We start from the raw sequence: 23,093 nt of genomic DNA, 5'->3' as shown, positions 1-23,093 counted from the left end.
CCCTGCAGCGACACAACCCAAAGGCCTCCGTCGTGTCTGAACATGCCGAGATATTATCTTAAGATTGCACATGTAATGATGAGCATAAGCGATACTGTTGTGCTGAATAAGGTCTCTTACCAGAAAAACAAAAACAGGGAAAGTTGGCGTCATCGTCTCTAACCCCTGTCGCTACTCAGCTGTAAGCAAACGCAGAGGAAAGCTCTGGGTCAGCGTTAGGCTGCATGACTTTGCTGTATGGATCTAAGACTGGTTTCCCAATGAAGTCATGCTCCGGTCTGTCACTTCACACAAAGGAAGCCTCTGGGTCATCCCTGGTGATATTTGTCTGCGGCTTTATAGATAGCTTTGATCTACTCTTCTGACAGATGAGCATAAATAATTGTGTTACCGCTCTTGTTTTCAAGAGTCATCACTTCATTAACAAAGGGATGAAATTAAAGTCTCCAATCGTGAGGGCTAGGAGCAGCCTTTCACTGTCACCTTGAAGTCGTTGTGCCTAACTTGAGCTACTGGGGGGAGACTGTAAGGACTGATGTTGCATTGGGTGCACTGCATCTCTGACATCTGCTCTTAGTCAAAGTGCTCGTTCCTGCAGCTCGGCGCAAAGCCAGCAGCCGCTGCCTGGCACACCAGGCTCATGGGCTGGGTGATCAGTCAAACCCCTCCTCAGGTCCATGAAAAACTGTGGGTTACAAACAGACAGTGGGTGTTTGAAGACATTAATCCCTCCCTGACACTCCAGGGTGGCTGTGGACATGGATTCCCAAGGGAAGCTTGTGAACTTGTGTTATATTTTGCCGACAAATCCTGATTCTGCTTTTTCCTCGGGATTCCTCCAGGCTGTTGTACCTCTCCTGCCCTGGGTCTAGCAAGGGATCCATTCTGGATTCAAGGTGTCCTGTTGCTGCTGGACTAACAGGAGAGGACCCCTTTGAGGGCACTGGTGGGAAGCACAGTCTGTGGTGTGCAGTCATTGAGGTGATGGATAATTTTGAACGCTGGCCTAAACACACCAAGGGGAAAGAGTTTGCATTATCTGTGCTCAAAACAGTGTTTCACATTTCTCATGTCATTTGGGCAGGAAGAATAGAGACCTTACAGTATTGTGTGATTTGAAATGGTCCCAGAGGAGTTTGCAGAAGCTTGGGTCGATTAAGCAACTTCATTCCTACCATCTCCTCTTGGAAGGACCAGCAGCACTCTGTGCTCTGGGGCAGCAGTTCCTGCATTTGTCACACCCATTGGGTAACTTTGCAGGCTATCCAATGTAACCAGCAAACTCCTAGCGTTTAACAGTTTTGAATTAAAAAAATAAAGATAACAAAAATGGGTGCTGCTTTCTGAGACACACAGAAAGTTGACATTACTGAATAATTGGGCGCTGCTGCCCTAAAGCATTTTGCTAGTTTGTCATCTGAAGAGACAATGCAAGCCAATGAGTTACTACCGCTTAACAAATTGCTGCAAGTTAGCTGAGCTTTAGCAATTGGCAGTATGCATGTTCTTAGCCGAGCGCAAATCTAAGTCAAGTATGTCAGCTGAAACAGCAGCTGCCAGCTACCATTGTCCTCTCCTTCCTTGATGAGTAGCTGAAAAAACTTGCCATGGTCATATATCATCCTCAGTGGAGATTCTTGGTTTTCCATACAATCCGCTGTTGTAGGGCCTCCTCTTATGCAGACAATCAATATACCAGCATGAATTCCCACTTATCCTGGTTCATTTTACATCTTTGGAGCCCTGAGAGTCTGTAAAAATGCAAGTATTCACCAGTCATGCCAGGCGCAGTAAAGAGGACATCTTGGGAACAGAGCCAAGCTCCACACGAACCCCTTAATATCTTTGTTACCACTTCAGCTGCGTTCTGCTAAAAAATGTTTAAAAAAAAGAGGATATCCTGTACAAACATCATTCTGCTGGATTTATGCATAAGAGATTATTTCCCCAAACAAACTCCTCAGTAGAGTCAGAATTATACAAAAAAAGCCACTCGGTACTGTTTTTATCCCTCTGCATCAGATCAGGTGAGAAAGCAGCAATGAAGTACCATTTCTGGTACTGCAGAAGGAGAACCAAGCAATCTAACTCCCATCTTCTACTGAACAATCAGCCTTTAACAAGCTCAGCCTGCGCTGGGTATGCTCTGTACAGCACATGCAGGGTCAGCCACCAACTGCTCTCTTTGGCACGAACTTTACATTGATCCCCACACACAGTAACCTAACACAAAGCCATGTTTCCTAGGAGGAGAAATAAGGGCAGTTTTTACAGTCTGCTTTGGCTGAAAGTGTCTCCGAGAGGGTTTAACATTTAATATCAAGCAACAGCTGATAACAGGTTGTGAGCTGCCCGGGCCAGGTAAAGTGACAGTTTTATTGTACTTGCATGTTTGATCTTCTCTGCGGTAAGTGATGCATAAAGCACCTTCCGTACAAACATCTGAGCTTCCTTGGCTTTGGTGGATGCCACGGGCTTACAGAGCTCCCCAGTGACTCCAGCCCTGGCTGCTGCTGAGTCCCCACTCCCTCTGAAAACAACCTTACAGTTACCACTTGGATTGGGAAAACATATCTGAAGCCAAAACATGCTACTTTACAGCAATGAAGGATATCAGTGAAAGTGGCAATAGTTCAAAATATCCTTAATAGTTGCACCCTTTGCTTTCTCAAATCTTGACTACCACCACCAGAATACTCATAGTAACTATTAATGCTAAATTCATTAATTCATAGCAGAATGACATGAACAGCTGATTGAAGTTACATGAGGACCAAAAAAGCAAGATGCTGAAATCAGACTTACCTCCTTCTGTGCTTTGCACTCAGTCTTTAAATCCCATGTGCATGTATTGCAATTGTCCTCCAAGTCATTAAGTACCTGACATAGTATCTTGCAGTTCTCAGCAACTGCAGCCTACAGGAATCTGCAAACACGTGCCCCTTCTGTGATATGCCAGTCACCCTAGCTCTCAGGTAGAGTCTCAAATATTTTATACAGGGCTTTATGGGAGCTGTGCTGCCACCAGGAATGACCTGTGTTCTGTAGACAATAAGGAAGAACAGAGGAAGCACATCGCTACCTCCATTTTAATGTCAAACTATATCTCCCTCTAAGTCTTTGACTCCCTAACAAGCCGCAGGCAGTCTTTGCTGTGTATGGTGTCTGATCATAGTTAATGTCCAGCTGTGTGTCTGAAGAAACAGTAGTCTTTGCTAGATGAAGATTTCAATTATCAAACCCTTTAGGGCAATTAAAGTTCAAAGATGTGTCACATGGGGACGTGCTGGCATACCCAGGGAGCAACAGCACAAGCTGCTGTCACTGAGGTGCTGCTCTGTGTTTGGTGTAGGTGGGAAGGTAGAAGCGGAGGTCTGCCCACAAGCAGCATTCAATTGCAGGTGCTTTGTGGCCTTAAGTACCCTTGACAGATGTTTTGTAGAGAAGGGTCAGATACCTCTGTCAAGAGAGGGGGATGAACACAGAAACAAGCTGAAGGTTTGGGCAAATGCAGGTGTGCAGCTAAAGGGAACTAGGTTGCATTTTTATACATGTAAGACTAAACTGAGCCAGGTACCCAAACAGATGCTTGACGCACACATCCCTGGAATACCAAGATTTTTCTTGTCAACCTAAACAAAGGAACACATGTACAGATAGAAGAGATGAACCCAAATTTAGCTCTGGATGTGGATGATGTATATGCATGCTGTGCTAGACCAAATCCCCTGCTCAGGGCACTTGTGGGCTATGGAATTTGAAGTCTGGGTCCTCCCAAATGTCAGCATTTGATTCATTTTAGAGTCAGGTTAGAGCAGATATGAGCTCATGTCTCTTGAAAAATATGGAAGGACTCTGAGACCATTCTTTATAGGAGCAGCCCTCTTGATGTTTAAGCGGTCACTAATGTGAGGGACAATTTACAGAATCAAAGTAATGAGAGGCTTGTAACAGAGAACTGGTGGTCTCAGAAGAAGCATGGATGGCAGCAACGCTAGCATTTATGCAATTACTGATTTGAAGAATTCAATTCATTCTGCACACTTAATGAAGGAAAGGTCCAGCAAAAAAATAGTTACATAAATACATCACTGAAAATTGCATCATGGACCTATTAGGCATGAAGTCATGCAGATTTTCTAATTTCCAGACCTCTGCCATTGCAAGCTTAGTATTCTTGAAACATGGTTTTCAGCATGCATCTGTATATATTTATATATTATCACACAGATGGGCACAGACAAAGATATATGCACACGTCCACTTCAACACATTGGGCTACAAGATGACACGCTGTTTAAAGCTAAAAACAGTTTCTATGTGTTATATAAGAGAGTTTAAGAGCACTTATATACATTCCAAGACTTGTGGTTCCCCAAAATGGTGCGCCCTTACAGAAAATGAAAGGTTTACTCAAGCTGAACAAAAATCCTTCTAGGAGGGGTTTTAAGCTACAGCAGCAACCCATCCTTTTTCCCAAGACATAAAGAATTCAAATGTTTTTTCACTTGTCTTGTCACAAGGTTTGTGTCCATAGGTGCTCCTGGAGCTGAATTCCCGCTGAAGTAAGTGACACCTTCACACAAAGGGGCTGCAGAACCTGGGCCTAAATATTAATCATTCATCTAGAACAGGTTTAATGTTTGCAGTTGTAACCATTGGGAAAAGCTACTGATCATGTACTTAAAACCAGCCAGATTCAAAGCCCACACCCAGATAATCACTTGCTGTAACCCCATGGCTACACCCAAACTGGTCCCAGCCATTCTGTTTACATTTTATAATACATCATCAATATATTTAGAAACAAAGTCTACCAACATAAGGTGTATGGCTCTGTATGCTTGATAAGCAAAAAAATCGTTTGCAATTAATTTTATTATATATGGCTACAGTACATTTAGTTTTCCAAGGCATATGCCCCTTCTTGAGTTTGAGAGTTTTTAAAGACAGTAAAAAAAGAGGACTTCAGCCATTTGCCCAAGATTTCTAAACATCCTGAAGCCCAGTAAGAAGAGTGGCTACTTGATATCTCGAAGTCCCAGTCTAAAGGTCACTAGTCATATGCAGATAACTAGTGCAGTTTGTAATTACTGTTTTGGGTAATCCTGTGTGGTACAGCTGATGTATCCCTATAGCATCAATCCACATAAGCAGAAGGCACCTGTACAGCACAAGTGCAGCAGATCCTGTTGCAAATAGGAGATCCTAAATACGTTCCTCTTCCCAGTGGATTGCTGATGTGGTTTCAGCAGACTTGCCCTGACTGGTGTAATTTAGAAAAACAGGTTTTACAAAGTCGTCCTGGCTAGAATACTGCAGAAGGCCCATGTTTAATCGGGAGCCTGGGTAACACAGGGGCTCTGCACACTCCTGTGAACCTATCTTTGCCATATGTGCAAAGGAAAATGTTTTAAATTTGTGTGTGTTTGATCCCAGGGCTGACCATTTGCTATTTCCACTGCTGCCTTGCCTGTTCTGTGTCACAGTAACAGCAGTCAACACGGACAATTTTATTCAGATGCTGTTGTGTTTTACTGCACAATACATAAAATGTAACCTGATAATGCACAAAAGGGATTTGGCATCTTTGCTTTGTAGCGGGAACAGTGTTATTGTTATGGGCCATCCAAAATATGAGTCAGCCTGCGGGGATACGGCGGTGCAACACACCAGGCAGCCAGAGCCGGCGTGGGCTGTGGCAGCTCAGCTCGGCTCTGCCTGCAGATGTGCTGCTCTCCTTGCAGATGTGCTGCTCTCCTTGCAGATGTGCTCTCCCGCTGGCGGTGGCTGAGACTCCTGCCTTTCGCTTGTCCTCTTCTTTTGAAAAGACAAGCCATTCAGAAATGGCATTTGTATCGCTTTCAGACTGACGGATACTGCATCGTACAGTATTTGGTTAAATTTATGTGGCATGTGGTTTCATTCAGCTGATCTGGACTGTGCTCGCAAAAGCCAGGCACACCCTGGCCTGACGGGAATCACGAATCCCCTTCTCAGCCAAAGACGCTCAAGAGAACATAAAACAGACTGGGAACCAAACGGCCGATGGACTCTTCCTTTCAAAGCTCCCAAGACCCTTAATCCTCACCTATCTTTTTTCCACATGCTGCTTTACATGCCTGATTGAAGCCCAAGCGATTGAAACCCAATTAGCAGAGGGAGGGGAACGTCCAGGCACTGAGATCAGGATGCCTGTTCCTGTCACACATGAAGTCACTCATATGGAAACAGTGAGTTGGGATCTTAAGAGCCCCTTCAAATGATAAATCTACAGAACGCAGAAGGGACAAAGCCAGCAAGAAAGCCCAGAGGAAAATCAGCTGCACAGATAGGCAGAAGGAGAAAGAAATGGAGAGGCTCTGAGAGAGAAATTGGTTAGAAAGTATCCCAATTTGGGGAGGTCTGCTCTGCCGGGGCTTCAGGATAGCTGCGGAGAATCTGGTGGAGTGTGTTTAACATGGACATTGTTCTACCAGTGGGACCCAATGTTGCAATGCTATTCTGTTTAGAACAGTTAAAAATGCCAGAAAAATGAGATTTTATAGTGACATTACTCAGACAATTTCCCATGTCCTCAAAATGCGGCTGGAGACTGGACGCTGGTTAGAGCCCGTTTCCTCCAGCGTTGCAGGGGGCTTGTCTGACACCACAAAATGGTGACTCTCCTCCGCTCCTGTGTGGACAGGACCCGTGTCCGTGTCTCACCAGGAACACGCTCTGTAGGACAGCCTCGCTGGCCTTTGCACAGCCAGTCTTTCCAGGCGCATTAATCCGTAAAACGTGATCCTGACATTGACTCAATGCTGGATGCACATCTGGGATTCAGTCACTTGTTAGCAACGTTTAAGTCACATTTACTTGGAAAACAGGCATGAGAGAGGCAAAGGAAACAGCTGACTGTAAACACAGTTGTATCTCCACTTATCTGACCTGTGAGGTCCTGGGGTAACTGGGACACTCCTGCGATTGACAGCCCCGCACCCTCACCCTGCAGGCAGCCCCACCTACGCCCATGAGTGTTGCCAGACACGTGGTGCAGCTGAGCCCCCCTGTAGGGTTGTTCCCGTGGTACGGGTGGGCGACAAATGGGACCTCCAGCCTGGTCCCGGGGAACTGCCACACAGTTGCCCAGCCCTCCTACCTGCCCTCTGATCCTGGGCATGCCGGAGAGGGCACCGAGCAAGACACACCGAAATTCACAGAAATGAAGATACAGCACAGAATTTTTAAATAATTTTATAATTTCCTGATGAACTTAGTCTGTGAATAAAAAAAGAAGAAAAAAAAATGAACAAAGTGTTTATATTATCAAGGCAAAGTTGAATATAACACATTTTCTTTGCAATTTCATTATCCTGTCAGTAACATGACTCCAGCAATAAAACACATACAAGTTGAAGGCAGCGTGCGCACTTGCATCACAGACATCAATGTCTCCCGCCGCTGTTATTTCAAAAAGGAATTCAAGTATGCTAGATCCCACCCCCAAAGCCTGTCTCCCCCTCCGCTAAAGTGCAACACGTCTCTTCCAAAGCAAATGAGGGATCCATGTCTGTGGAGTGGATGGATTTTTTTTCCATCCCACAGATTTTTTTTTTTTTAACCCCACAAACGATTTGTGAAGCTGGTGAGCGGCTCTCCTCATTTACTGACTTGGAGGGAAACGGCAATATACTGTTTTAGTGGGCTTGGAGCAGCATGTTGGGCTAGCACAGAAATTATTCCCCTGTTCATGGTCCCGTTTGACATCGTCCCTCAGCATCTGAACAGATAAAGGCATCTGCCACTAAAGCCTCCCCAGATATACTGCAACGAGCGTGTCAGTAAGGGCCAAACACGGCTGTCCCTGGGCAGGCAGCTTGGACAGAGACTTGGCCATGTCCACAGAGAGCTGGAAGGATGGGGTAGATTAAAGGAACTCGTAAAATCTGGTGTCAAATTTGGCTTTTAGATAACCACATTTTGTAACAAATAGGAGTACATGTGACTGATAGATCTATTTTCACCAGTTTCCAAATGGAAAAATAATGTTTTGAACAAAAAGCCCCAGTAAAGCACTGAGAACCTAAAGTGGAAACATCTATTTAAAATCAAAACTGATTGACTTGATTTTCAAGATCCAAACTAGAATTGTAAAATGTGGACAAACAGCATATGATAAGTATGATATAAAAAATCATTCATTTAACAAAATTCTTTACCTAGTCTCATAGGTAAAGCCATTTGCGTGGGTTTTTTTGTTTACGTTAACGTGCCAGTTTAGACTCATATTGTTCCTTTAAAGCAGTGCAAGTCTTTGATGGAACAGCAGCAGAAGGCAGCTGCTAGTCCCTTCCTGTATCATACTGCGCTGCGGCTATGTGACCAATACTGGACGCAAAGAAATACAACTTTGATAACGGACCTACACACGACTACCTGCACCAGTCGATCTGCGCTTGCATGTGTCCCTGGTATCAGCGGGTGTCACTGAGAAGACAGGGAAAATTTGGCCAAAGCATTTGGCCCATTTACATCAGCAGTTCCTATCTTAAGGGACACCTGATGTTGATAACCATTACCAGAAAAGACTGATTTCCAAAATAGTTTCACTCTGCCCATTTCTGTATTTCGCGTGTACAGTATAAACCTGGCAAAGCAGGAATTTATACAGGGTTTGTAACATTTCCTAAGAGGCCAAGCTGCCTTGGACTTCAAAAGCCTGTGAAAGGCAACTGGTTATAATTATAAGCCCACAAATCCTTTTCCGTACAATCCCAAGAGGAGGAGTCATGGCTTTGTTGCTTCTTTACTTGAATTCCTTTTGATGAAATTTATTTTTATATATTTTTTAAAACACATCTTTTTCAGTTCTACTACTATCATTTTTTTAATCCGACAACAGACACACATTGTTGGTAACTGCCCCAGCCTTAGGACCACACAGACAATATCGACAAGCAGAAAACAAAACAGGAAAAAACACCCCTGAAAAAGTCAGGAGAGATACTGATGACAGGTTTACAGCACTCACCACACACACTGGAAAAAGTCAGGATTTCTGTGTTTATGCTTTTGACACTAAAAAGTTTTGAAACAGTTTTTTTTTTTTTTTTTTTAAAAATAGTCAGTGGACACAGCCATTTTGTTCAGAAGGATCTGCTGTTGTGTAAGGTTCCTTCCATTTATGTGGAAAAAACAATTAAAAACATAATTTTGTTTAAAAACCCCCTGACACTCCTTCTCCTCACCACGCTGACAAGACGGCTTGGTGGAGTGGCCTTGCCAGGCGCGATGCCCTGTGTCCATGCCCAACCCTCCCACCCCGCCGGCTTCGCTGGGGCAGTGTTAGTTATCCACAGCCTTCTGCATCCTCTCCGGTTCCCTCTTTCACTGTGGGCGTTGAGCTGAGTAGAGGCTTCCTTTAAATATCAGATGCCTTGATTGTACTATTTCCCTTTTGCATTTCATCGCAGTCATTTGAGGAATATATGCGATACTCATGTAGTGAAATTTTTGCTTTAAAATGGTATCAGTGCATGACCCTCTATCCTTTGTAAAGACTCCTTCAGTGGCAACGATTGGCAATTAGTACAGGAGTGGGGACTCAATCCTGTCAACCTTTATCAGATGTAGAAATTCCCCAACAAATTGAGCACTAGCAGCAGAATGGGTGGGAATTACAGGGCAAATGAAAAGACATGCCCCTTTGGTTCAAAGACCAGGGTTATGTCTACAAGATTTATGACATCAGTGCTTCCTTGTGCAAAATACTGAGAGCCCCAAAGTACCAGAAAATTTGCTAGAGAAGGGATATTCCAGCCGTGCAACCAGAACTAGCACACACAGTTTCATGCATCATGTCAGACCACCTTCTGTCCCCCAGACTTGGCAAAAATCAGATACTCCAAAGAGGGTTTGGCATTTTCTAGAGGGAAAGCTGGTTAAAGGCAGTCAAAATGAGAGAATACTAGAAGCTTAGAGCTTCATCTGGGAGCACGCCAGCCAATTCTTCCAATTGCAAACAGTGCTCATGTCCTCACCCTGCAATTCTAGTGTTGTAATGTCCTTTTAGTGTTCTACATGAGGCTGGGTTCAGAGAAAAATATGTACTTGGACTCGTGGATATCATGAACAAGCGTGGTTGGGGTGTCAGCTTTTACACTGTATGTGGGCTTCAGGCTTGAGTTATTTTTTAGCCCAGACCCAGCTAAAATGACTTATTTTTCTACAGACAGTTCCTTAAGTCCTTACATCTCTCAGTTTCTCTACAAATGACAGCTTGAAAGAAAAAAATAATTAAAGCAATTAAAACCTTCACAGCTCCTGTAGCAAACAGAACTTCATTTAACAGGAGAAGAAAAAGCAAGTTTCCCCAGGCTCCCTGGGAAGGGCCCCTGATTTCCTAGAGCTGCTGCATTGCAGGACCGCTGCGCTAGGAAACTTTCTGCCTCTGCCTGGCTGCTGACACTTGGGTATAAGATTTTAAAAGAGCAGTGATGGGTTAGGCAACTGGATGAGCATCGCAGTATGTGCGCACATATGGCCCTTCTGCCACATGCCTGATATGCAACTTTGCGATGGATTATGACAACAAAATCCTTTTGTTGCTCTAAGGCCAATGGTACGGCACTCCATATGAGTGAAATGAAAAAGCTTTCACTGGTCACATTCAGCGTTAAATCGTGGCCAGCAGTACCTCCCAAATTACACAGTTCCTCAAGCTATTCACCATGACAAGATCTCTATCGACACAGGATCAGAAGGATTACCTGAAATAGTTCAATGGAGATCAAGTCAGATCAAGTCTGTTCCTAAATGAGATCTGCTCTCTCCCTGAAAGCACTTTACTGAGATCTAAAATCAATGTTTAAGATGAGAAGCCTAGAAGACCTAGAAGGTAACAGCGGTTAATGACAAAAATTGCAAAGGCCTAACAATCCAGATGGGACGAACAGCAGGTGTGTGGCTGGGAGATAAAAGACCAAATGGCCAGCACGAAAACTAGCCAGACTTGACAAATCCTCTCAGGGAAGAGGCTGGGAGATGTGTAAACAGTGAGATTCACCTGGCTGCCAACACATGGATCCTGCACACGCTGCTGTGACAGCACCGTGCCTTTGTCTGGGGCACTTTCAACTCTAGAAATGCAGCCACAGGCTGAGTAAAAGACACAGAAGAACCAGTGCTTCCTGTGATGTTTGGGCAATGCAGTAAACCACAGGAATTGAAGTGACAGCCCAAAGTGACCACCCCTTGTTCCCATCCCCTCCCCCTGCCCCTGCCTGCAGCAGAAACACTATCAAGGAACATCTCAGTAAGAGGTTTACAAGCAGGAGTCATTTGAACCATCGATAAGGGAAATTCCACAGCTTCTCACAGCGGAGGGATTGTTTTACAGCAGGGAACCAGGGCAGCTGGAGATTTGACCATATAAGTTAATGAGATTGTCAGGAGTGGTGATGGTGGCACGATGATGTTAGGCTGATGGCTCTGATGCTTTTACAGGCAGCATTAAATTCCTTGAGTGAGTAATTAGGGGTGATGAAGAAAAAGCAAGAGGAAAGATTTCAAAACAACAGCTCCTATCGAAACGTGCTGACTCAAATAATGGGACCAAAGGGGTGGTTCTGGGATGAGGCATGGCTCAGTGGTATGTACAGTCACTGTCTACACGCCTTCCGGTGTTCCCCCCCTTTGCACACATTCAGGTTCCCATTACTGTCCTCATCCACGACAAAAAAAGCTTCAGACACAAGCTGCTACTACAGCAAGAACTAAAGCTACATTTCCTGATTTGCAAAGCACTGGCAGTTCAAAACGTGGAAAAGGTGTGAATCACCTCTTCTTTGGAGACTTAGGTATTTCTTCCTTGTGGACACCATGGTTATGGATCCAGTTCCTTCTGCTGAACCATAACAGTAGAATGAATTGGGATGTGACTTATTTTAAATCAGTTAGTTTTCAATAAAGTCTACAGGTATATAAGGTTTCAGTTTTGCCCAATTTTCAGTGCTTGTTTGAAAAAAAGACAGGGTACATCTTCCCTTACTCAAACTTTTGCTGATCTCCTTCCTATTGGAAGCAATCAGTCATTTTAAAGATAAAAATCAGGTATGAAAGACCTACAGGGGAGCTGTGCTGTGGATTTGAAAGACCTAAGCTAAATGCAGTTTTCCTGAAAGGGCCTGGAACATTTTCCTTAGCATAACAGTTTAGTGATTTAAGCTCAAAATGTATTAAGTCATATGGAATTAAACTGTAGGCTCTGAATAGGAGGTTTACTGAGAGGATTCATTAGCTAGTGACTAGAAAACCAAGATTTCTTCCACTGCTGTGTTTCCCTTCGCTCTCCCCTTGTTCTCTTAAGCAATATGAGAAAGCTAAAGGGGAACAACTCCTTTAAGGAGCACATGGGGATGTGTTAAAGGGGTCTGTCCTGCAGATGCCCCCAGACACACATAACCACTGGTAGCCAGGAAAAAACGTGTCTCCCCATTAATGCATAGTCCAAGAATGAACACCTAAGTCCTACTCATAAAATAGGACTCTGACTCGCTACCACAATGACAAACTGACCTGCTATTTCAGGTCATATTACCTATCAGCAGGGGCTTTAACGAGTGTCAAAGATGGATGGGATCAAGACCAAGGTCTCTCATACACATACAAGAATTGCACTGGTTTAACTAAAGGTGTGATTTTATACCTATCTACCCAGCTGGTGCCAACTCCAGCAGAGATGCTCCTCTTTATAAGAATGGGTTATTGCTCTGAACTCAAACTCATTTCTCATCAACCTAAGCTAAACCAAAATAAATTAAATTATAATTATAGTAACAACTATGTTACTGATTTACCAAACAGCTTTAAAATTATACTTTTAAGCTAAATGATGCAAATTTCTCATTTACAAAATGCCTAAGACTATTCTGATGGCAGCTAGTGTTCACAAAGCTATGGCCTGAAAAATTGGCAATGGACAAATTATACAAGTTAAAGCTGGGAGCTGACATGTTGACCACACCTGCTTGAAGGGAGAGAGCTCTCCATAAAATAATAACTTAGGAGACACAGACCTATGATGAGAAACCTCAGCTAAAAAACCCAAGAAATCAATGGATGAAAACAGTTACCTGAAAAAAGGCCCCACGCAGCACTTCAGAGTCAGATCAGTGAACAATAAAAATCAAAGTTAAGTAAACAGAAAGTACCAGTATGCCTACCTTGTTTCCCAGCTGCTAGATGAAGTGACTAACAGGAACAAATAGGGAAACTTTCCTTTCCTCTCTCTGTTATTTAAGAACATAAGAAACATTGAGACAGGCAGAGAGACCTGAGCTAGCTAGCTGATGCTGGCCAGTCATAAGCCATAATCAGAGCACACTCAGGTTTGGTTTTAGCACTATGAAATTCAGGCTTTCAGTTTTTATGAAAAAAAAAAAAGAAAGAGAGAGAAAAAAAAGCAATAAATGAATGAAAGGCAAGGGCTACCCTTCTGCAACCTCATGGAGAACTAGAGCTGCTTGTGTTCAGTGGATCCACTCTTCTTTGCTCAGTAGACTTGGAAGAGCTCTGCTTAGCTGTATCCAAAAGTCACCATCAACATAGTCAATGGGGAATCAGATTCTAAAGCAGAAAGGCAGTGAGAAGATGAATGCAAACATAACTGATTAATTGTACACTGGAAGAACCTAGAGAGCATGTAGTTTTTAGAGGTTTTTTTTGCTTTTGTTTTCTTTTAAAAGGTGCACCAGAAGTTTCTATTGCATTTCTGTCTTTCACATTCCTCTCCACTCTCATGGCTCCTTGGACTGACTGGGCTTGGCCACTGGTGTGCTGCTCCGGTGGGGCTAGTGGCCGAGGTCATGACGACTCCTCAAGTGCATTGACGACTTGCTCCAGGATGTCAGGGCAGTGATCTGCTATCTGCTGTAAGATGGCATTGGCAAACTCCTGCAGCTCTGCACTTTCCTTCTCGCCCTTTTCTAACTCGTCATGAAGCTGCAAGAAACACACAGAGGTACGGTCATTCTCTGCTATTAAATGTGTTCACTGTATAACGAGACCTACCCAGCAGGCTCAGCTCTAAGCTAAAACACCACTTTTAGAAAGGGAGCTAGCAGATGTGTAACATGTTGGGCACTTCCAGGATCAGCCATCTTCCCTTGGTGACTCCCTCACCACAAACCAGATGCTCTCTCCCCTCTTTATTTCCCTTTTTCATTCTACAGGACCAGGCTGGTGACTGTCCCAGTTAAGGCCATGTCCACATGGGAAAACTAACTGGCTTAACTACTCCTGAATAAATTATTCTATGATAAATATTAGAAAAACTTCCTCTGTACTATGTTTTTCTGAAAGCAATACAGCACTTTGCTAGTATGTTGTTTTAAACAGTTTGACTTTTATTCATGAACAACAGGATGTTTCATAGGTCATTAATTCCAATTTATTTCCTATATGAAATCAATAGGAACGTTACACAATTATAAATAATACTCAGACTTATCCAGAATTCTAATTTTTCTGTGGAATTAATAATTTCCAGAGACTGTTTCCTAACTCAGTTGTAAGATGACTATACACAGTTATGGTGGAACATACATGATTTTTGTTTACTAACTCTGCATTTCCTGTTGGATTGTTCGTTGCTCAGATTATTATAATTGGCTCAGAACGGGACATGGAACTTCAAAACTTTATTTTATTCACTCTGTCTACAGTCTATAAACTGTTTTTCCAACAAGTGGTGTTACAAACCACGCTACACAACATATTGGAGTATATGAGAACATAGTTTTTAGCTCTGAGCCTAATGCCATTGCCAGAATTAGGGGCCCACAGAGTCTCAATGAAGACCAGGAAACATCTGCCTTCAGTAACCTGTTTATCTGCCTAGCAATTGATAAAGTCCATGCTAGCCTGTGAACTATGCAGAGTCCCAAGTAAGGCTGTAATTTGTGCAAGCATTTTAGGGATTACTGTACTCACAGTGGTCTAAGGATCTAACAGAACAAGGAGAGGCAGCATCTCTTACTAGACCAGATGATTCAGATAGATAGATTGGATAAGCATTCAAGCAGATAGCTCCCTCATATACTGTATACCCAAAAAACTCATCTGTTATTTCAGTGATATGATTTTCTTCTAATAAGGTATATTCCCTGTGAATATAAGACAAGCATATTTGTAACATACAAATTATGGAGACATACAATTAGATGCATTCTGAAGTTTATTGCAAGCATCTGCATCCACAGTTCTTTGTCATTTTGAGCAGCTGTAGCAAGTAGCTTATTTATATTTGAACCTTATTTAAATTTTTTTTTTCTAATATTATCTGTCAGTCCTGTAACATTTCTTATTCCTAAGTGATTAATATTTTTATTGGAACTCCACTGTGTTAACATGGAAAGAATGTAAAATTGGAATTTTTCATCCCTGAAGGGGTAACTGGTCATCATTTCTTGATCTATATTTTGTACTTCTGTAACACTGCTCGTTGTAGATTTTAAAAAGAGAGAACTGTCAGGCAGCAGGACAACAGGGATCATTTTACCATCATAAGAGCACAATGCAGAGGGAAAGGTTATATTTCAACAATTAAAATTTTAATCAGATACAACAGTACGTCTCTGTCTAGTGATGGTATCAAGCAAAGCATAGGAGATTGTTACTGCAAGAAATACTGCATAAAAACAAGCAGCCTAAGAACGACTATAGAATAAACATAAATGCTTTTTAAGGAAGTTATGGTATAGACTTCTATAGACAAAAGTGAGAGAAAGGAAATTAAAAGGGTAAGCCTGCTACAGTATTCCCTTTACTAGGCAGGGTAGCATATAGTAAATTATTTGGGCTTTGCGTGCTGAATGTTAGTTTAATGTGTTCTTATGTGCTTTGTTCCTACTGGCTGCCGTACTCGCAGAACAGCTATACAAATCCGAGAGGGGCTCATGCCAAGAATCACAATGCAAAAGCAACCTGATCCCACTCTGCCGAGTGACATGAGCCGGGGAAGTGGGGAAAACGAGAGGGAGGGGAGCACTCCGGGCTCTGTAAGGGCTCTCGGGGGAAAAGGGGGGGAATTCAGCAGTAACCCATAATGGCTCGGAAACAGCACACTGTGGATAGGCGATTAGCCTGGTTCCAACAGCCTGGCAGAGTTATTAGTCAGAAACTTGCAATGGATGGGTAAGCCTAGGAGAGGTCCAGTCAGCAAGCAGGATTGAAAGAGTCAGCACAGCCAGCGAGGAGCAGTGCTGAATATTAAAAGCCAGGAGACTGGGTTTCAGGGACTACCTCCGAGTCTCAGGTTGCTCAGCCTAGTGAAACCCCAGCAATTCAGGCAGCCCCAGCTACAGCAGCCTGCAAAGCACCTAACCGCTGGTAAATTCACGGGACTGGTTTGAACGACGAACTCTGAGACAGGGCTGCCTTGGTTTCTTGGGCCAGCGCAAAGATTTCACAGTGCCATTCCTCAGAAGGGTGGGAGGTTGTGGAAGTTGGGAGAGACAGCAAGTAACGGGAGAAGAAGCCAACGACGTAATTCTCTTTTTCTTCATCTGGCTCCTGCAAGGGGCCCTGGCTCTCGGTCCGCAGGAGGGGAGCCAGGAGAGGGCACTGTTAGCAGGGAAAGCAAGGGCCGGCTCCCTGCGGGTCCTGCACCACCACCTGCCCAGCCAGCATCCCTCTCCTGCCGGCATCTCAGCCAAATCCTCCAGGTGAAGCTCCAGGAATGGAGAAAGTAACCAACTTAACCAGATGAAGAAAATACTTCCAAGAAATAAGGTTTTGACCATCAAGAGCCCAAAAGGAGACGGCTCTGAATGCTGAAGGCCAGCAGTAATACTTTGCAAATTAACGCAGACAGAAAGTCTGCACAGCTGGCTGGCAGATGTCTGTGATGAAACATCTCTTAAAAAAGTAGCAATGATAGTCTTGCATTGAGTTTGCTAGCTTCAGAACATCTAGGTTTAATAATGTGATTTCTACTTAAACAAAGACATCTTAATTGACTATGTGGCTGGTTGCAGCATTTCTATATCATGTATGTCATCTCCATTTACGTCATTCCTTTCAGAAACAGCTGTGAGCAGCATACGTCACTGCTCGTTCAGACCTTAATGGGGAACACATCCAGTTCTCCATGGTATAACTTGAATCACCTAGATGTTTGGCAGTCCAAATTTTAGGGAAGTTTCTCTAAAAGTATTACTATCAATTCTGCTCCTGGTTTCCTAGATTTTCTTCTTCTGAATGCAAATGGAAATGGTGTTATCTTCCCCATATCATTTTTCTATGAAAATAAAGGTGTGTTAACAGTCCTTTTTTGCTGGCATTTTCAGCTGAGGATGAGGAGATTCATACACTTGCCTCATGGAAATGACCAAAAAAGAGACGGCAAGGCCAGATATGTTTGCCCAGTTGGTGACAGGTAAAAATAGACAGCTCAGAAAGAAAAGGATAGCAAGGACCCCAGAAGTGGTTCATAGTATTTATACTTTATCTTTGGACAGAAGAACAGAAAGGACCTTCAGCATCTCAGGGGAATGGAAGCTCGCAGATAACCTGCAACAGATTCAGACACTTTTCACCACTGCTGCCTTCCTTCCTGGGTTTAGAGCAAGTCATGATAGGAATACTTTTCCATTTATAGTTAAACTCCATCAGTGAAAAAAATCCCAAACAATTCACTATGAATTTAGCTTGCATTCTGCTTTTCTGGTCCAAGATATTCCAGAATTTATTTAAAGATTAATTGACATTCAGAGGGAAGATAACTTCATAGTTAAGAAATTGGATGCTATGGTTTTATATGCACACTAGGTGAATTGTGGTGCTGCACTGCAGAACCTTTGTGGCCTTTCCTTATCCCATAATGTAAACAAGGCAACATTAAGCTAAGATTTTTTAAAATTTATTTACATGGAGGAGGCTTACTCCCCGAAGTGTTATTTTCTTCTCGTTAACAATTCCACAAAAACACTGCTGAAAAAAGGCAAACAAAAATGAAGTAGTATCTCATCTCAGGCTATGAACAGCAAAACTGAATACAGAATATGAGGTGCTTGTAGAGCAGCACAAAAAGAAAGTTAACTGCAGGACTTCTATAAGACTACAATACCAGGATCTGGAATTATGCTTCTCCAAAGTTTAGGTGCTTCTGGATCAGGCTATGGTTAGTCTGAAAATAACTTTAGAGCTTAAAATAACAGAAATAAGCACCACAACTGATTTAATCTTAACCTTTGTTTTGCCTTGAAGTAAGTTAAACTACACTGTATCTCAGGCAAATGGTCAAGAGCTTTTGCATCCCCCCAGATGAATCAGTGTAAATATGTATGTTTGAAGCAGTGAAAGCCAATTACATACAAACCTTTATTTCTCAACTACAGATCTATAAAATGGCCAAAAGAAAGGGTTAGGAATACGGAAATCCCAATCTGTCATTATTTTTTTTTTTAATGTATTTTTTTATGTAGACCCTTAAATATTTTTGCTCTATCTGGAAATTTTGGTTTTTATGTTAGCTTTTTCAAAATATTTAAAACACATGCATTTAAAAATTAAAGTAGGATTTCACATTAAACATTGTCTTGTCTTTTAAAATCATGTAAACTTTAAAAATATGTTTTAAATACATTTAAATACATATGAATAGATTTTACAACCAATTTTGACAAAAACCCTGAAAAAAATTGAAGGCTCTTGCACCGTATATTTGAAATAACTTTGCACATGGTATTTATCCTGCATTCCCAAGCATCTCTCAGGTTTGTGACTAGCAGAAATATTATTATTTCCTTGGTAATGAATGAATTTAAAAATTATATAAATGGGAAAAGGAATAAAATAAATGCCTGTAAGTTATATTTTGCATTTGACTGGAGAAGTTTTCCTGCAAATCTTGCACTTGCAGATAGTATGTCTATCCTCCAGCAACAGCAGCAATCATTTTACAGTCAGAGAACAATTTTATGTTCATGTAAATTCTGGTGTACGTTATACAGTGAGAATTAATGCTGCTATAGTGTACAAAAAGTTGTTATTCTGTGGCTAAGCAGAACAAATAATAATTATTGCCTGTACCACAGGGCTATCCGCTAGGGCCAGGCCCCACTGACCTAAGCATGCACAATGCAGGCAAACCCCACAACCCTAATCCCTAACAACTCTCAATTCTCCACATTAAAGGGACTGTGAAATAGAGTTAGGCAGCTGCTTCTCCTAGATTCAGCTGCAATGCATTACTTACTCGTCAGTTTACTCGTGAAGCTGGATTGCTACATGCTGCCAGAACCACTCTGTGATGCACTCACCCTTCATGCTGGGCTCGTATCTGGCCCCTCGCTTTCCCTGCTGATGAATTAGGCCTCCACATCCCCACAGAGACTCTGCCTGTTTAGTCAAGGCAGTACCTGATAGTCACAACACAGGGAAAATTCACCTGTCTGCAAAGCAAATCTTAAATACCTCTCTTGTATGTCCTAGCTGATGAGTTTTGGAAAAACTTTTTAACTGTTAGAACAGAGGCTGGCAGGCAGTTACAGTTTTGTGCCTGCGCAGCGCAAAACAGAGAAGAAAGGACAAAGCAGGAAGTACTTGAATGAAATGATGAAGTTATAGGCATCCCGTTATTTCAGGATCAGAGCTGAAGCCCTTTCTACTCTTTCCATGTTACTTATTTCTCTTTCAGAGGAAGTTCATTACGAAATCATGGAGAATCCTGTCAGCTCTGCAATTTCTGACAGATACTCCAGGAAAAAATTTCCATGGAATATTTTGGTATGTACAGTCCAGTGAGCCTGACAAGCCAGCAGAGGACCCAGCTGCTCCTGCATGTGGTTCCTTTTATCGAGGAAGGATGCCCACAGAGGCTGCCCCAGCAATCCTGTGCAGCCTCATACCAGGAGATGCTGCAAAAACCTTTCACAAGGACCACAGTGTCCAAGCAAGGCACAGAGTAACTGAACTTGTTACTAATAGCAAAACATACGGAGAGGTGAGCTGCCCTCGAGAAAATAAGGTAATAGCTCAGGTTGGTACACTATCTGCTTGTGGGAACTGCTTGAAATGAAATCACAGTAAATTTTAGACACACCACACACCACACACACAAAACACTTGCCTGTGTCCTGAAAGCAATGTTTTTCCCTTTATATCTCAAGTTAGGAATAGTTAATGTTAGTGATTGATAATATGTATTTTAATTAAAATTAGCAATTCCATGCACAAATAAAAATGGATAATGTTATGGCATTATGGATATGGTCAACTTATGGATAATACTTGTGGCTTCAACCAGTATTTAAGAACTATGACACTGATCCCAAGTTCTCATACTCACCCAAAACATTAATTTAATATAAAAGTTTAAAATACTACAAAATGTAGTATAATTTTAGAGAGTTCCTATATCCATTACTTTCTCAACTAAACTCGGGAAATACATTTGCACACAAAGAAGGATATAAATTGTTGCAATTATTACTTCTAATTTCTAACAGAGACCAGAAGTGGACTGTTTAACTTTAAAATACATTATGCTTTCCCATAAGATTACAAATTAAAAATAAATTACATAAATCAGGTGGGGAAGATAACAGGCTAATGGAAGAGCAGTCAGAGAAGAAAGACGGGGTAAACCCTGAAGTAATAGAGTAATTTAGAATGACTAAATGCAAAACATGGCAGAGTAATTTCTTTAAAGAAACTAAATAAGTTGAGTAATTTCTCACAGATGATACAGAAGTAAGAACACAAGTGGAATTTGAACAAAGAAGTACGCAGGATGTTTATAAAATAGCTATTTGTAGCTTAGAGTAAAGTTCATCCCACTTATGATATTATTTGTATAACAAATTGAAATGTGTGTTTAGTACTTTCAAAATTCAGCAAGCATATATACAATCTTAAAATGGAATTTGAAAACTACATACATGTGGTCTGGCGTCCTTTCATACAAAAAGTTTAACATTAACTTTGCTGAGAGTGAAATGTGAATTACGCTCCTTGGAACCAAGCCATGACTATTCAGCTGATACAGCAGGTTGTGACTGATACAGCGAAGTGACATTATCACCTTTTTCCTTCCTCTGCTTCGACGAGCTGAGCAGAAAAGACATTCCTGATTTCTTGGGAGAGGATTAGTAAGTAGGAATCCCTAGATGGTCTGTGCTTTGCCTGAAGCTGGTACACAGGGAGAGGGAAGACAACCTTTCTTCACTACAAAGGCTCTTCCAAAACCATAAAGATTTTTCAAAAGCACCTTGTAACTCACAGCCAAAGCAGTCATAGGTGCAACACCATGTTAGTAGTGGGGTGAGACAAGCTCCTATAGCAGGTCTCCTCTGAGAGAGTATCTCATGGAAACACATCAGCCCAGGTCCTTCAGGCTGCTGTTGATGCCCATGTCACAACGCAAATGCTGCCAGAAACTCCTCTGGGAAAAGAGGAACAGATTGACTGTGAGGGTAAAAAATGGTGCCCAGGGGCCAGAAGAAATAGGCAGGACCCCCAGCAGCCTGGATGAAGCCAGGTTGTGTTGGACATGGCTGCAAAGAGCCACTGATGACAGGGAGCAAAATGCATCATCCTCTTCCTCCTTGGGTTAAGAAAATTATCTTAATCAGATAGGTCCTCTTCTGTTGGAAGAAGTACTTTTTCAGAATGACTGCAGGAGCTATTGAAAATACAAGGCTCTCCATAATATGAGGTTCTGCACATTTTAGAGATGGATTTGAAGCAGTAAGAAAATTTATAATGCTGCTTAACCTATTAACAGAATGAACACTGTTGCCTACTACTAACATCTGGTTGCTCTCTTTGGTTGTCTCTACTTCACACTGCTGCCTTCCAACCACAGTGCAGCATGCCACTAGCAACATACTTAAATTATGATTTTCAGCAAGTTCTTCCATTCTTTCCTTTTGTAAAGATAAGAGAAAAACAAAAACCGAACTATAAATAAAAATGTGGACCATATCATTATGTTCTTAATGTCATTTCCTTTCATATAGAAATAAAATCCCTCACTTACAGGCAACCATCTGAAACATGAAACGTAGCCCGAGAATATTAACATAATGATACGTTTAGGACAAAGTGGAAAAAAATATTGTATTTAATAGACATTGCTAGGACAATTCAATTATTTATAATGAATAAATAGATTTTTTATTTCTCAGTGTTGATACTTGGAACATTCTTCCTTCCTTCAGGTAACTTCAATTTTTTAATAAGAAAAGATGAACAGGACATAAAGGGGTCAAAAAAGGACAGTTCCGGAAACAGTGCTGGTTAACTTCTTTGGGGACATTGGGTCAGAACTGACTCAAAGGAATATTTCCCACCACATGAATAACTTAATGACATGGTTCCAAGCACTGTAGATTCTTTACTGTCCACAGTCTAGTATATTACTTTAGATTAGGTTTTGAGATACCATATACTCCAAGTACTGGCTTCAGGCCTTCATTACAAATGGACCAAAATTTTACTACAGTAAGTCAGCTTTACAAAATGTCTGATAAAATGCCAGCAAAGAATGCATCTTGGCCCCATATTTTGATTAAAATCAGTTGAAGTCACTAAAGAATATAGCTGAACTTAATGGCAGCATAAAGTATTATATGTGAGAGGTACCAATTATCAATAAAACTTTGAGAGTCTACAAAATTATTTATGTGGCAACAAATTCCCCTTAGAACCATGGTGTAGATGCTGGCAGATGCTCTTCTGACAATGACTTGTACACTAGTTTCTGTGGGTCACTGTGAATGTGCTGGAAGAGAGAAAAACTTACATCTACTTCATATACTAGCTTTACCTACCAGAAGAAGCCACCAAAAACTTCTACTATTTGTATCTGAGCCTCCCCAGCAGGTACGAGACACCTACAGGGTATCCTGGATATGATGAAACACAGCAGGACCAACCTTTGCCAATAATAGTTGCTGCAGTGGGAAAGCACAGCTCCAAAAGCAGCAGTATGAAAATGAATTCTCAACTATTTATAAAAAAACCCCCAAACCAAACTAAATAATCTCATTGGTGAGAAGTGGATACATTGGCATCATTCTTAAATATTATTGGTGTTCAGTTAA

The 23,093-nt window shown here is 41.9% G+C and overlaps 1 protein-coding gene across 6 annotated transcripts in view; it reads right to left on the bottom strand.

The window, feature by feature from the left end:
• Window positions 1–7,223: 7,223 nt before the first annotated feature.
• Window positions 7,224–23,093, bottom strand: part of ERC1 (ELKS/RAB6-interacting/CAST family member 1) — a 305,039-nt gene continuing 289,169 nt past the window's right edge. For all 6 annotated transcript variants that reach the window (XM_074871663.1, XM_074871668.1, XM_074871665.1 and 3 more), the window contains one exon: window positions 7,224–13,986. In XM_074871663.1, coding sequence (XP_074727764.1) covers window positions 13,849–13,986 — 138 coding nt within the window. In that variant the 3' untranslated portion in view covers window positions 7,224–13,848. The remainder of the gene's footprint in view (window positions 13,987–23,093) is intronic.

This window comes from Strix uralensis, chromosome 5, assembly GCF_047716275.1.
Source record: "Strix uralensis isolate ZFMK-TIS-50842 chromosome 5, bStrUra1, whole genome shotgun sequence".
NCBI classification, from domain to species: domain Eukaryota; kingdom Metazoa; phylum Chordata; class Aves; order Strigiformes; family Strigidae; genus Strix; species Strix uralensis.
The sequence above is the reverse complement of the archived record's forward strand: the minus strand, read 5'-3'. Positions and strand labels throughout refer to the sequence as shown.